Source organism: Chelonoidis abingdonii, chromosome 2 (assembly GCF_003597395.2).
Source record: "Chelonoidis abingdonii isolate Lonesome George chromosome 2, CheloAbing_2.0, whole genome shotgun sequence".
NCBI lineage: Eukaryota > Metazoa > Chordata > Testudines > Testudinidae > Chelonoidis > Chelonoidis abingdonii.
In genome coordinates this window covers 15,649,680-15,666,080 of record NC_133770.1, presented here as the reverse complement: position 1 = coordinate 15,666,080, position 16,401 = coordinate 15,649,680, and the positions used below count along the sequence as shown (strand labels likewise).

At 41.5% G+C, this 16,401-nt stretch overlaps 1 protein-coding gene across 1 annotated transcript in view; it reads right to left on the bottom strand.

The window, feature by feature from the left end:
- Positions 1–16,401, bottom strand: part of LOC116838877 (sodium channel protein type 5 subunit alpha-like) — a 351,647-nt gene that overhangs the window by 206,448 nt on the left and 128,798 nt on the right. The window contains exon 8 of the mRNA XM_075062179.1: positions 14,060–14,123. Coding sequence (XP_074918280.1) covers positions 14,060–14,123 — 64 coding nt within the window. The remainder of the gene's footprint in view (positions 1–14,059; positions 14,124–16,401) is intronic.

Here is a 16,401-nt window from a genome sequence, read left to right as displayed (position 1 = left end):
TTTGCTTTGAAAGCCAAAAAACAAAAACAAAAAGAAAAACAAAAAAGAAAAAGAAAGAAAGAAACTTTGCAAGATTCATCCATACCTATCTATGCATGGGACTTTAGATGAAAGTAGAAACCCTCCACCCCATAGTTTACATTTTTATTAACTGTGCAAATGAAAATATAGTCAGATTTTGTGTGCTTCAGTGGATCCCTGCTGATTTACACCTTCTGAAGATCTAGTCCATATTGACTATGCTATATGAAAAAAGCAGAGACATTTTCAATTCTTTTGCTTCCAGTCTAAGAAAACTATCTGCTTCTTGAGCTTTCCTACTTTGGTTCCGTTTGTTGAGATCCACAACTCCTGCATTACTTTGATTTTATCATTACAGGCTTGGAGAAGAGGAAAAGGAATAAAACTCCAGCTGTTCTCTTTTCTAAAATCTATGTGTTTACTCTGAATTTGTGGTCTGACTATTTTCTCTGTGGAACATGAACTTTCAAGTAAGTCCCATAACCCAACAGGATGGCATGTATTGTCACCAGGTGCCAGATATTCATTAGATTTCTGTCTTTCACCTGACACTGCAGACACCTAACAGTGTTCATGGTATGCTTAGCATATTTTTCCAATGATTTCTTGACTCTAAAGAAACATTAATTTGCCTTCTTTGAGGCAGCATGGCCACGCAGGCCATGACAAGTTTTTGTAAGGCTCATTCCCTTTTTCAAGAAAAAACTGACTAAACTTTGCTTAGGACTTTTCTTTTTTTAAAATCCAAGCACAGAAAAGCTTTCCTCAGTTCTTCACTGAAAAACAATCCCAAGTGGTCCCACTGGGCTATTTCACTGTGCTCTTGTTTATTTTAATCACCTGAAGAGAGCAGGTGTTGCTGAAACATCTGAGGAGCACTGTATGTGGCTTGAAGGATATCATGTTTCATTAACTTTGGGCCTAGCCTTGCTCCAAATGAAGTCAATGGAAGTTTTGCCATTGACTGCAAGTGAGCAAGACTTTTGTCTCCAAATACAGCACAGATAAAGGATTTCTGGAATGCTTTTTTCTCTGGAGACCCTCTTCAATCATTGTTATGAATAGGTGAAGGGCTGTGGCTAAAGGAGGGAAAATATTGAGTTGTTGGCAACTCACATAAAATCTCAGATAAGCCACATGGCACCACGAGATTGGACTACACTGCCACTAGAAGATCCCCTTCAGATTCACTGGTATCATCACTGCCTGGGGTGACTTCTTTCTGAGTGGAAGGGAACTGGACCAGTTACTCATATGTACATGGGGCAGTTTACTGAAAGGATGCCTGTTTTCTTTTTTGAAAAGCACTAGGAATGGTGCTGTAATCCTTCCTGGTGCTGAAGGGAGTGACAGAAACCTGGCGTCGTAGCTTCCTACTCAGATTTGAACCTTAGCGTTCAAAAACTGAGAAGCTAGCATGAACCCTCTAAGCTTAATTACCAGCTTAGATCTGATATCGCTGCCACCAGCCAGGAATTTCCAGGGCCTGACTCCCTCGGGTCTCCCCAAAACGTTCCCTGGGGGACCCCCAAGACTCAGTTGCCCTGAGCCTCCAACAAAGGGAATAATCTGCCCCGCCCCTTGTCTCTCTTTACCCCCTCCAGGCTTCCCCAGGAAGATACGCTCAAGTCCTTGATAACACAAGCACGAGAAGATTAAGTATCTCTCTCCTCCCCCCTCCTTCTTCCCCTGAGGTGTTCAGATCCACCCTTCCGTAGATCTAACACAAGAGAAATCTCCTTTCCCTTCGTTCCTTATCCTACCCAGAAAACTCAAACACGGTCTTAAAAAGAAAAGTTTATATAAAAAGAAAGAAAAACACATAAACATCGTCTCTGTATCAAGTTGACAATACGGGTCATTTCTGTAAAAGAAAAAAATGAATAAACAAACCTTATTCAAAAAGAATACAATTTTAAACATTCCAGCAACTACACACATGGTTATACCAAAAAATAAAACAATTAAAAAACTTACTTGTTCTTTTTTTCTAAACTGTAATTTTTTTTAAAAAACCAAAACTGGGTAAACAGAAGATTAAGCTTGAAGATAGAAAATCCCTCTCATAGCCAAGAGACAGACAAAAGACACAGACCCAAACATTCCCTCCCTGAGCTTTGAAAAATCTGGTTTTCTGATTGGTCCCTCTGGTCAGGTGTGTGGTTTCCTTTGTTAACCCTTTACAGGTAAAAAAAACGTTAACTCTTTACAGGTAAAAAAAACATTAACCCTTAGCTATCTGTTTATGACACCTGGTCTAATATCTTCTGTTTGTAATACAATACTAATTTGTGCAAGTTTACTTATGCTTACAACTCCTTGCAATATGGTAATCTTCTCACTAACATAAGATGACCTGACAGGTATATCATAGATTGCTAATATGAAAGAATCTTGTATGACCATGGAGTACATGTACAAAGTATGCTTCCAGGGACTCGGCAGTGTTCAAACTTGAGGGACGTCAGTACTAAAACCATGAGCCTCTATCACTTGAACTGAAGAACTCCATTAACCAATATCTGTACTAGCCTTTCATCCTCTTACACCAAAAGGAGACACTTGCTCGCACCTGAGATTCCCAGTGAGCCTACTGTAGAAAAACTCCCCCACAAAGAGTGGTGATCCATAGGATGTACATACAATTTAGAAACACTGCATGGAAAAGAAAATTTTTAAAAGTGGCTGCATTCTATGAAGAAGCCATAAGGGATTTGTTAGCTGGAAGGGCTCCCATTTAAGATTATTCTTTGGGAACCATCCCTATTCCCTCTGAGGTGCTTTTCTTTTTTAAAAAGGAATCTCAGGATTTTACTTAGGATGTTAAAGTCTTCCTCTTTGGATTTTCAAGCAGACTCTTTAGGCTCTACAGCTTTAGGAGAAAGAGTCTGACAGGATTTCACTGAGACTGGCAACCACAAGAAGCTACATTAATATAATATCCTTCACAGGGTGCTGTACAATTAATCACAATACAATTACAGTGTCATCGATTAAGAACAGTTAAAAGCACCAATCTACCCATCCATCCATCAGGCCATAATCACCATAGTTTGCTGGCACCAGTACAGAAAATTAAAGGACCTAAGAATAAACCTCATTTTAAATAATGACACAGATTGGGCAGTCCAGGTAGTAACAGCTAAGGGACATAATTACAAAATGCTCTGGCTCAAGACTTTAATCTGGACAAACCCAGTCACCTGCTGATCCAGGCTGTAATGAACTACTCGGGCTTTACAGTGAAAGAAGATTGGTGAACTACTGTGTGATGGATCACAGCATTTCAGAGCTTGAACATATACAAAGTAATAGCCATATGGTACTAGGAGGTAGCAATTCACAGCTGCAAATGTTGTCATCCCCCCAAAGTCTCTAAGCATATGAGGGGCTGTGCAAAAGTCTGTACTCTCAATTGTCCTAGGTAGCAAAAGTCCAACTCCATCTATTACATATGATGGTTTATAAACAGATAGCAAAAGATGGAGGCAAATAGACAGGTACAAACTGGACTATTTAAATTTAAAAAACTGCAATAAGGAATCTTCACAGCTCCTGTAAAAGTTGTGGGTTGGCATATCAATAAGCTGAAAGAGTCTGAAAATGAGGGGAGATATTTATAGCTGAAATAACTGAAATAAATTTTAATCGGTAAATTTTAATAGAATGAGAAACACCCCCTTAGCAACACAGCGGGGGTAAAAGCCTGAGGTCCCCCCTTTGCCCCGCCACACACACACACAGAGGGGACTCCTGGACTTCCACGGCTTGTTTAGGCTTGAAGCCAAACAGGGAGTGTAAGGGAGTATTGCTGGACTTACTAAATTAGCCCAACAACCATAATTGATGTGAAACAGGAGAGTATGCTCCCTGAGATGCTCTGGCAACTTAGGCAATTAGCTGAAATCTAGGTATCACACAGAAGGGACTGCATATAGGCTCAGATTGTCCACAGACCTTTGCATGCTCACTGGCTTGCAAACACAAAACAAATCCCCCACCCCCCAAAAAATAAAAAAATAAAAAATCCCACTGGCTTTCAGTTCAGGCACATATACCCTGAGAACCAGATCACGACCAAACCTATGCACCCGTGTAAATGGGAGTAAGAACCCCCTTTACCCCTATGTGGCCTCTCCAGCCTCTGACATCAGGCATGCAGAAGTAAACAAACATTGTGCGCCCACAACTGCCCTCTCAAGGTGGTGGGTGGGGAGTGGGCACTCTTGGCTCCACCACTAGTGCACAAACCAGCAAAGGGAGGTTGTAATCTACTATTGGTGTGGGCCAGCAGCAGACGGCTACACATTTGTAGTAAGGGGGAAACTCCTGTTCTGTTGCTTGAGCAGCATGGGAATGCATTGACTCTTAACTAGGGCAGATTGTAAATGTGTAACCCACACCCACTCGGTGCAGTTGATGAGCCTGCTGTGCCCTGGACCAATAGAGCTGGCTACTTTAGCTCAGGTAGTACTGGCTCATGCTTTTAGACCCAGAAATCAAGGATTCAGTCCATAACGCTAATGATCCACTCATAGATGCGGCATTTCAAATATACAATCTGGCCCTAAAAGTGGGATACTAAAGTGTGCACTCTGTAAGCTATAGCATTTTTCACAAGATTGTATGTATGCTTTCTTGTGTTTTTTTACACTGAAGTGAGGAGCTCTCCTGTCACAAACACACTAGTCACATTTCAATATGATTTTAACCAACACAAAGTAGATGAAGAGTGTGTTAGTTACATCATAATTTAGTTAAGTTCATTTAAAATATGCTATCAGCTACGAGGGATTGTAATAAGATTATTAGTGTTGTTTATTAAATTATTTCATAATTGGATCATGAGCTCCAACAGTTAAAAGAATGCACCTAGTTCTTTGCAAAATGACATCATCTTTAATGGCATTTTAAGAAGCCACAGTTTTAAGGAAAAACAGGGACTCTGCCTTTGCTCTGCCAGCATTCCCAGCCTTTACCACACATCAGCTAACTGGGCTCTCTTCTGTTAGATGCTGAAAACATCAGCCCCAATCCAGCAAAGCACAAGCAGTCCCATTGACTTCAGTGGAATGCCTCATGCTTAAAGTTAAGCGCACAGTTTGTTGGTTTGGGGCCCGCATGCTCAGCACTTTGCATAACTAAGCCTTCAAACACCTCCAGATTTTCACCCAGGCTGCCTTTGTGCATGGCAAATACTCCCTGATAAAATACCAGAACCAACTTCCTTATTCTCCTTAAGACTCACCTCTGCCGAGATGCCCAGGAGACCCAGCTTGATGATCATGGTTAAGCAGCCAATGAGCTGTAGCTATTGTTTTCCCCCTTTCCTCCCACCCCTTTCCCCAGGTAAATAACAACGCTGAGCCAAATATTCACCAAGTTAATTTACTTCCAACCTGTATCCTTAGCCTCTACCCCTTTGTCTGTTTGTGCTTTTGGGTAGTAAACCCTTCAGGCCAAGCGATTTCTCTTCTGTATGTCCAGGGCCGGCTCCAGGCACCAGCTAAAGAAGCAGGTGCTTGGGGCGGTCCATAACAAGGGGTGGCACTACGGCTGCTATAGGGGTGGCACGTCTGGGTCTTCAACGGCAATTCGGTGATGGGTCCTTCAGTCCCTCTCAGAGCGAAGGACCTGCTGTCAAAATACCCCAGCGAACAGGACCTGCCTTGTCAAATTACTGGGACGAAGAGTTGGAGCGCGCCGAATCACAGCTTACACAGATAGCAGGCTTTTTTTTGGGAGGTGGGGGGATTGCTAATGGAGCAGCCAGAAAAACCTGGAGCCGACCCTGTGTATGTCTGTCCCTTGCAACAAGGCACAGTGGGGCCCTTAATCCTGAAATGGAAGCCATTGGATGCCTACAATGACATAATTAACAAACAAGCAATATAATTATAATGGAAGTCTTATAATTTTCACGCAAAAGACAGAAACTCTAAGCTTAAACAAACAAGGAGTCCAGTGACACCTTAAAGACGAACAGATTTATTTTGGCGGCATAAACTTTTTGTGGGTTAAAAAACCTTCAGGCTGTTATAGCTGTCAGCAGCAGAATAAAAAAAACTGCCGTTGTTGCTGTCTATATATCCTCCTCTTCAATTCAACAATTTTCCAGCACAGTTGGGCTGTGTTACATGACACAGCTTCTTTATTGTCAATGGAGTAGTGGCTGTGGGAAAGGATGCTGTATACTGAATGGTATTTGTGGTCATGCAAGTTATTTCACCTCTCTCAAACTGCCACGGTTTCAGGTGAGAAATGCAGCATGGGGCCAGTGTAAAGCAACTGTACATAAAACGAAGTAAATGAAACCTCCATTCCTCAGGATGGGGCACATTTACTTACCCTCTTCAGAGGAGTGTGGTGAGTGTCTTAACATTTGTGAAGTACTGTGAAATCACTGGATGGAGGAATATGTAAGTGCAAAGGATTATTACTACAGTTGAGGGGCATCAGGTTATTAGTATCACTATGATACACTGTACGAAACTGCTGTAAATATGGCTGCAAGTAAAGCTCATCATTAAAATGCCACTTTTGTATACTTGGTAAACTATGAAAAAAAAGGGGGGGGTCGCAGATGGAATTTTATGTGTTGGTATAGATTGCCTTAGTGAAACAGAGGCAACACAAACAAATACCTTTATAAAGATACTTTAAACAGATTAGGATTCATTTTATAACTTTCAAATGTTTAAGAGGATTTCCATTCTAAATTCCTTTTATTTATAGACTAAGATGAGAGCAAAAGAGTTACAAATATATATATTATATATATATATATATATATATATATATATATATGTTATTTTTAAGTAGCTTGCTAAGAAAAATCAAGGTCACAGTGAGAATAAAGGTAGCTAAAGTTCCTATAGCAACAGTTACTAGGATGCAGTTGCCAAAGGTGCCTTCTTTTTATATCCTGAAGTATCTTTAGAGGCCGATTTTTCTTCCCATTCACTAGCCTTCTTGGCAATATCAGTACAGACATGATGCAAATGTACTTGAATTGTTAGTATGATACTGTAGACTACAGCCTAAGAGCTGAATATACAGTACATGTCATGCAAAAGGGAAAAAAATGTTAAGCAGTCTGACCTTGAGACTTGAAAAGAACATCACTGACTGAAAAACCACACTGCCTGAAAAAACGGTTTTCTTACTATCGGCCCAAGTAGCATGTGAGATTACTATACATGAAAACAAACAGAACAGAAGGCTACTTTTATCTTTTGCTGCCCAGTTTATTTACTTTGTGCATTTGACAGCACTTTGTGTCTAGGCAGTTTCAGAGTTTCCCCTAGCAGACAATTTCCCCTGTTCTTTGTGTGGCTCTTTCACACTGCCAGAGGGGAGAGAGAAAAAAATTCTGAAAAAAATAGGAAAATGTCATTGTAAAATCACAAAAATTGGGAGAAGACTCAGGGACAGGTGGAGAAGCTGAAACTCATTTTCCTTTTTTGGGGGGGATGGGAGTAGGAGGCTAGGGAGTGAGGTCAGAAAAAGATAATTGACTAAATCCAAGCTGATGTGGTCCCTCTACATTTGTATCCTATTTTGATAAGGAAACACCACGCTCTAAGTTTGTAAGCATTTTTACAAAATTAGCAAGTTACCATTTCAGTAAGAAAAGTGAACAATCTCATAATGTGACTACATAAATAATACAGGAGTTTTTGATGTAACTTGAGAGAATCCTTTCATTGCCAGCCCTCCACCATCATATCTGCCATGGTGTTGTGGTCCAGTGAAGACGATGGGCATGTATCTGGTACATTCAGCAGCACAGCAGATGTTTTCTAGTCCAATGCTCAGTAGCAGCCAATTGGTTAAATGAAAAAGAACACTTTTTCCTTATCGTTATCAGTTAAAAACATGTACCAGAGATCAACATAAATCTTTAGGGTAGGTTTTTTTGTTTCTTTTTTTAAGTCATAGTCAGCACCTATAATTCTGGTGCCCTTCTGGCCACCACCTCTGCTTATGGGCTAGAGCTGTGCTGCTGCAAGGAAAGGAGAAACTCTTAAAGGGGCTGGAGCCATAGCCACGTTGGTGTTCCAAGGGGGCGAGAGGGAGTGGTGACTGGGCTGGAGGTGTCCCTACAAAATGGGTGTCCTATAGTTTCCTATGGAGTTTAGGCCTCAAGACAGCCCATTTATAGGGAATGCATGGCCAAATCCTGAAGACTTGACTCAGTTTTCAGTCCTTACTCAAACTCCCATTGAGTTCAGGCTCATTGTTTTCCTACAGGTTATTAGTTTTGTCTTTTAAATCCAAAGTACATGATACACACTTTCTTGTTCATTACTAAAGAGCTAAATCCAAAATGCAGCAAGTACTGTTGCAAGATACTTTTTCTCTCCTTTCTAGAGATGTGAATCTGTCAGGCCAGATTCCAATTCTTGCCCAAGTTGTAGGCATTAACTCAGAACTGACAAAACTGATAGTTGGAGACCAGACCAATTCACCTGTGTGTTTTCCTCAAAATAGGTATTAGGCTTATAAGAACGTATTCAATCTATGAAATGTTTGTAAGTTGCTAAATACATTAATCTCACTCGCAATGTCTGCATTCTATGCTTTAAGAAAATATGTATGTTTTGCTTTATAACTTTGAAAATGTTTGCTCTGAACTTGTGAACTCAGGTGGGAGAATCATCTCCTCTCCATCCATCCAGAAGGACTATCAAAATCAGATGGGCCATCAACGAATATCACAATACAATGGACTGGTTAATGGCCCTATCACACCTGAGAAATGCTATGTGCAAGGAAGCTTGTCCTGTAGATTTGGAAGCTGAAGGAAGGAAATAAAACAAAGCCATAGGATAATTTTCCATCTGTTTGAACTCGAGAGGACCAGATACTCTGAACTGAAGCCAAAGATTCCCAGGGGCTGCCTCCAGGTCTGCCCCGAAAGACACTTTAAATTGACAGATCTCTACAACTCTGTCACTCTTAGGATTTAGAGAGTAACATGTGTGTATATGTTTCCTTGTTTTAACCCTTAAATAACTCTTATCACTTTTTCCTAGTTAACAAACCTTTAGATAGTTTATTAAAGGATTGGCTAGAGGCATTGTCTTTGATGTAAGATCTAGGGTACCAGTCCATCTGGGCTAAGTGACTGGTCTCGGGACTGAAAGCAACCTGAATGCAGTGTGATTTTTGGTGTAAGTGACCATTTCTCACAAAGTTCAGTTTGTCTGGGTTGCAAGATGGACTAGGGGGTCTAAGGGGATTGTTTGTGATTCCATGGTAAGACTGGTATAGTGATCCAGGAGTTCACATTTGTAACTGGCTTGGTGAAATCTAATCATAGAACACACCAACAGTCTGGAATGTCTGCCCTTGTTTCTGACAGTCTGACCTGAGGTAGGAACTCACAGTCATGAGCCACTCCAGATAGCATGACAGTAATGATCACTCATTACCCTAATACACCAAGTCTTCCGTGTCCCTTTGCAGGAATCTCTTCTCCTTCCATCTCAAGTTCAAGTTTCCAGTCCTCTACCTCCACGAGTCTCTGCATCTCTGCACCACCTGCATCCCTGTTCTCATTTCCATTTATTCTCATCTTATTCACTCCACTGCTTCCAACCCGGCCTGCTAGCACCCTCTGTAATATTCTCCACTCTGTTCTGTTTACCTCCTTCCATGGTTGGAAGATTTCCTCGACCAGGGCATTAATCAACCTCCCTTTCCTCATTCAAATCTCTCCTTAAAATGTATGTCTTCCATGGTATCTTTAAAAGATAAGCCAGCTGTGTGGGCGCATATGTCTATTTTGAGGGATGGCTGGTGCTTCATGCCCAGGTCTTGGTCATACTGTAGACTCTGTTAATATCTACAGTCTGGCTGCTGAACAGGTAGTATGCAGTACCACTTGCTGCCACTAAGAAACTCAGAGGTTTGGAGGAAGTGTAGCCCCACTACAAGGTTCCAGTACACACAATACCACCAGTGGTGCTGCAACAGCTTTTAGCCTATCATTATGACTAAGAGCTTGCGTATCTTTGATTCATGTACCGGATCTTTTCTGACCCTCTTAAAATAAGGTGTTTAAAACTTGATGCAATGTCATAGATTTAGAGAACAGAATAAAAAGACCCCCAATATTTTAAATAGTTAACATCTTTAGCAATCAGAATAGCTGTTTTTGTCCCTATTATTTTAATCAGAAATGGGATACAAAAGCTGTAATTGCAAAGTGGAACCAATTTTGATATTTCTGAAGGTCGCCATATTTTGAAAATCAAGCACAAGAGTGTTTTTGCAGATCTATGTTTAAGGTTGTGAATTAGTCACACAACAGGAAAAGTATTCTTAAAAAAAATCATGGTGGTGTCACTACTTCCAACTTCTGACTCAATGACACATGCTTATTTCTCAGAGAGGAGGATTTTTTTTCTCCAGTAACTAAGTGCTCTGAATGCATCTGTCATGAAACACTGAACAAGTGTCACTGACATTCACTCTGAGAAGAACAGCTTTGATCTCATCCACACTCATTTGAGAGAGACAAGGTGGATGAGATAATATCTTTTACTGGACCAACTTCTGCTGGTGGAAGAGATAGAGACAACAGAAGTTGGTACAATAAAAGATATTATCTCACCCACCTTGTCTTTGTTATGTCCTGGGACCAACATGGCTATAACAATAATGCAAAAAACAATGGAAGATCCATGCTCATTTGACTTTTCACTCCAACACTTTTCCCAACACTAAACCTGGTTTCCACTTCACTGTTATTCCTGGTAAGCCAGCAAATTCTGCTTGGTACAACAATACATCTGGAACAAGCATTCTGTAGTTAGTTTAAAAAAAAACAACCATGTGTTTGAATTGATTAAATAAAAAAGGGGGCATTTCAGGTGTCCTGAAGAAAGTTTCTGGAACATATAGTTATTTTAATATATCCCACCATGTCTTCATGACTTTTAAAACAGAATAAATGAAATATAGGGCTGGAATGGACCTCAAAAGGTAATCAAGTCCAGCCCCCTGCACTGTGGCAGAACCAAGTAAATCTACACCATCTCTGACAGGTGTTTGTCTAATCTGTTTCTAAAAATCTCCAGTGATGGGGATTCCACAACCTCCCTTGAAGCCTATTCCAGAGCTTACTTACCTTTATAGTTCAAAAGTTTTTCCTAATATCTAATCTAAATTGCCCTTGCAGCAGATTGAGTCCACTATTTCTTGTTCTATCCTCAGTAGATGTGGAGAACTGAACAGCATCCTGTTTATAACATCCCTTAACCTATTTGAAGAGTGTTCTCAGGTGCCCTCTCAGTCTTCTTTTCTGAAAACTAAACATGCCCAGCTTCTTTCAACCTTTCCCCATAGGTCAGGTTTTCTAAACCTTTTATCATTTTTATTGATGTCCTCTGGACTTTCTCTAATTTGTCCACAACTGGCATCCAAAACTGGACACAGTATTCAAAATGAGGCCTTACTAGTGCTGAGTAAAGCAGGAAAGTTACTTCTTGTGTCTTACAAAGGACAGAAGCTCTCCTGCTGACATACCGCTGTCCATAGTAGCACTTAAAGGAGGGTGGCTAACTCACACATAACTTATATCAACTTAAGCTGTAGCGTAGCCATAGCCTAAGTCCCACTTGTGAATGTAGCTGAAAGTGTGTCAGCTCCCAGCCCAGAAGGTATGGCAGACTGCTGCTGGTATGATCCCCGGAAGGATTAAACACCGTGACCAGGTCACTTTCAGGCCCTTCCCACAGTTTATTAATCTAAACAAAAGTCACACACACACACACAAAAAGCTATTCCCCTGACCAACACAATCTGCAGGAGCCTTTCACCGTCCTCCAGGGCCTGTTACAGGAACCAGCCTCCCTCCTGCAGCTTCCGTCCAACTAGGGTGGTTGCTCATGTTACCAGAATACTGGACATTCTGGCACTTCTGGGAATGACACCTGCTGGCATGACATTGGATGCATGGTGTGTGAGGTCAAGCAACACAGGGGACATCAGTTTCAAGAGCGCACTGCATGCGAAGTCAAGCTGGTGGGGGAGGAGTAGGATGCTATTCAAAATGGTGTCCCCCATCCAATAGTAGACAAAAGCACGTCCAGTTACCAGACAGAGGACAAACCAGCCAAAAAGAGGACTTTCCAGGATATAACTGGGTGAGTGCCCTCCCCACATTCAGCTGAGCTCTCTCAGCCCTTTATAAGCATCATCTGAACCCTGTGCAACTGGGTCCAATAATCAAACAGGGCCGCCTGGCTGCAGGCTCACAGACCCTTAAAGGAGCTGACTACCCTGAACCAGACACTAAATTCAAACTCGGGGCCAAAAGGAGGAAACCAAATCCAACACCCCCAACCTTTTCTAAATCATGACTTCCTGATCCCCATTTTCTCCAGCAGTGATTGCTCCCCCTCAGCCTCAATGGCACTATGGAACTAAGGTCTGGGCCCTAGGTATCCTGCTGCCAACCAGGACTCAAATCCACATATCAGTGGGATCCATGTTTAAACTATCACTGCTTGGAGGGCCTCCGGGGACTTCTAAGTCCTGAGACCTCCTAGAAAATTCCCCTATAGCCTTAGAGTCCAGCCTGAGTTTGGACTAATGCAGTGTATTACTATCATCCAGGTTTATTTACTGAGTGCTGACGATGTACCTTTCCTGAAACAAATGTTGAGGAAGGCATGGCCCTCTGCCCAGGGAACTTACAGTCTAAATCAGCCTGGCAATACAGGTCATACATACAAGACATGCAGGGGGAAGGCTGACACATCCAGTTATCCTTTGTGTGCATGTAAATACAGATATAGACAGTGGCAGGCGGAAAAAGTGCTTCTCTCTCTGGCGCTATTTACTGTTTTATCCTATCCTGACCTCTTCTTTCTCTCTGCTTTTCCCCACATTGCAGCCTAGATTTTACCTTCCTATCTCCTTCTATCTTCCCCTCACTACACATCCTCCTTCTGACACACCAGAGTTCCTGCCAATCACATCTCCATTCTCATCATTCATCCACACTCAACTGTCCCAACTCAGCCCATCCCAACCCGCTCATCTCCCTCTCAACTAGGCCCAAAGCCTCTCTTCTCACCCACCTACCAATCTCAGAATTCTCTCTCCCTCTTAACTCAGAAACAAACCCCCTCACTCTGAGATCCCCCGTCTTCCTTCCTACCCAACTTCCTGCAGCTCACAACCCCTCAAGGGCTTAAAACCCTCTCCCTTCCCATCATAGGCCCTTCTCCTCACCTCATAGCTTAACCTCCTTTCAAATCCTTTCAAGCTCACAAGAGCCACCTACTCCCCAGGTAAAATCCCTCTATCACAACACCACCTTCCAGTAAGCCTGGAGAATCAGGATCAAAGATAGTTGAGAAGGACTATGTGTACAGGTGATGAGTATGTGAAGGAAGGCTTCTACCCTGCCTCTCTGCAGCTAACCTGAATTTGCATCTCAAGAGGCCTATATTTCCTGCTCCTTCTGCTGCCTACAGAGGTTTGAGAAACTGGAATACATACCTTCTACACCTGCATTACATGCACATGAAGCTCACAGATTAACAATGTGTCTTTGCATGTCCAAAACATGTACTTGGTTTCAGTACTGGCCAAAGGTTTGAATTTATTATTCTGTTCTTCCTCCTCTGCTAGAAATACTGGAATTAATGATCAGTCTATTTCCCCATTCTACTTTTCTGCTTCCTTCTTCACCTTTCCTTTAAACTACTATCCATTTGGCCAAAATGTTATTGAGTACCAAGCACTTTTTTGAGGAGAAAATTAAACTGATTGAAAAAGGAGTTTGTAATAAGGTCACTGAAGAATTCAGTTCTCGATAAGTGAGACACACCAACCTCTTTCCTCTGCTGTTTAGAAAATTTTATTATTATGCATGATATTGTCATTATCTTTGTTTCTATTATTATTGACACTGGGAAATTGAAATCCCTACTCCATGCCAGTTAGAAATGGACAGAACTGAACCAAAATGTGTCAAAGAAAGAAAAAAGAAGCAAAGATGTTTTTTAATTGCACTTACCCAGCATCTGAGCTGTTGCCACAGAGTAGTGCATCCGAAGTGCCATTTTTTATGAAGTAGTTTTCTGCCACAAAAGTGAAGGAATCATGAATTGACAACCTGCTTTCTAACAAACACATTCCCATATTAATACATTCTCTGAAAATTATCCAACAAACAGCATATATAGTTACAGTAATCTGGGCATCTGATCAATAAAAGGTTTTGTTTGATTGACTGATTTTAATTTTCAGGAAGAAACATAATTCAGTTCTTGTAGAATCAATTGTAAAAATTAAAATGTATAATTTTAATGCTTCTTAGCTATTGCTATCAGTATTTAAAGTTCATTAGTAGCCTTTGTTCAACACAAAGAAGACAAAATAAAAGGTAATAATAACATAATTAAAATACATCCTTTTAACGTTCAAACAGATAACAAACAATTCTGATATTAAAAGAAATAGAAATAGAAGGGTAAGTTTATATATATATATATATATATATGCTTTCAACAATGGATATTCTAAAAAGCATAATTGGGGGAAAAATTAAGTGGCTGTACAGAGCCTATCCCAATGAGGCCCTGATCTCTGATCAGTGTTAAATAATAACAGATGCTTTCCAGAAGCAGGTGAAAGTGGATTGAGATGATTTTCAACAAGGAGCAACGTGCATATCCTACTTAGCCTACATGCATACCCTATATACCCTAGATCTTATAGCAAAGGAGTAATTCCCTGCTGACTTAACACATGAAGGGGAAGGCCCTACACAGCAGGTGTTGTGTGAGCAAAGATGCCCTCCCAGATGATGCTCAAAGAGGTCTCCATTGCAGCCTTAACCTAAATTGTTAATGGTTTTAGAAACTAAGCGTTCCAGCTTATTAATCCTGGGGGCATTAAGTGCCAAAAAAAAAAAAAATTCTTTGCACCATCTTTTAAAAATCTGCATATTTTATTTGTCAAAACAACACAATATAATCACACCAGTTTCAATTATTTTGGTAATTTATTTCAAAATAACTGTCAGCAAGTATGTCTGTACCAATACAGACAACAAAAAAGATTGAGGAAATGTTTTTGATAAATAGATTCATTACTAGGCATATTAATACAGAACTTTGAGTAACAATTCATTTAAACAACAATACAGAAATGCATTTCCCACACCTGTCAGAAACAGTGCAAAGGCTTGGGGAAGTCAGGGGTAATGAAGTTGCTGAGGGAGAGGGAAGCAATTGCTGGGAAGCAGCCTGGGTGTGAACATGGAGGGTTGTTAGGTGTGAGTGGGAGAAGTATAGAAGGGTTTTTTTGCAGGGGGAGGGAGGGATTGTTAGGGAGCCTCCTCCATGCAGACCCTGGCTGACCCCTAGCCTCTTTCAGTCAGACAAATCTGCCCCTGTCCCCATGTGTCCCTGCACCCCCACTCAGCCAAGTCCCCCATCCGCCATGTGTCCCTGCACCCCACCCCTGGTGGCCATGCACCTCCACTCATCCAACCCTTTCACTCCATCCCCATGTGTCCCTGCACCCCCACTCCCATTCAGTCCTCACTCCAGTCTGTCCCCCTCACTAACCCTTTTGAACCCCAGTCTGTGACACCCCCCCAGATGCCCCATGTGCCCCATGCTGACTGTGCCTCCATATCCTCTGCCTCCTGACATGGCCCCACAGGCAGGGGGCACTCTGAGGAACCCAGGTTCTTCTCTTTCTTATCCATAGCTGGGGCTGCTCCTGCCCAGGAGCAACTGCTTTCTGTTCTGGTGCCACAGCTACCCCTGATGGGCAAAAGGTGTAACTGCAGCACCTCTCTGGCAGAATGTATTTTCTGCAGAGAAAAAAAAAATCTGCACGGGACATGAATTCTGTGTGTGCACAATGGCGCAGAATTTGCCCAGGAGTAAAGGCTTATATAGGCAGACAATGCAAAGAATGCAGGGCTCAAGTCAGTGAGCAGATATGCTGCTGCATTTCAAATAAGCTGCAAGCAATGAAAAGGCCTGTTCTGATTACTGCTAGGAGGAAATTACAATTGGTGAACCTTGTGGTCATGAGGTCATTTGTTGGTTTTCACAAGTTAACATGGGATAAATAATGACAAACACTGCTCATACAGTGTGCTTTTGTACTTTGTTCGACACGTAGGGTTTTCTCTGGAAAGATCTTGGTCCAAAACACTGCCAAGATTTTTAACCTTTTTTACTGCTACTGAACAATCCTCTCAACATATATTGCCCTGGCATACATCTGGGGTAGTGAGCACACATGATGAGACCACATAATAAGAGAAAAACAGCATACTGATGGTGCTTTGCACTCTGTTAAGGAATTATATCAGTATATTTAGGTGCTGAACAACAT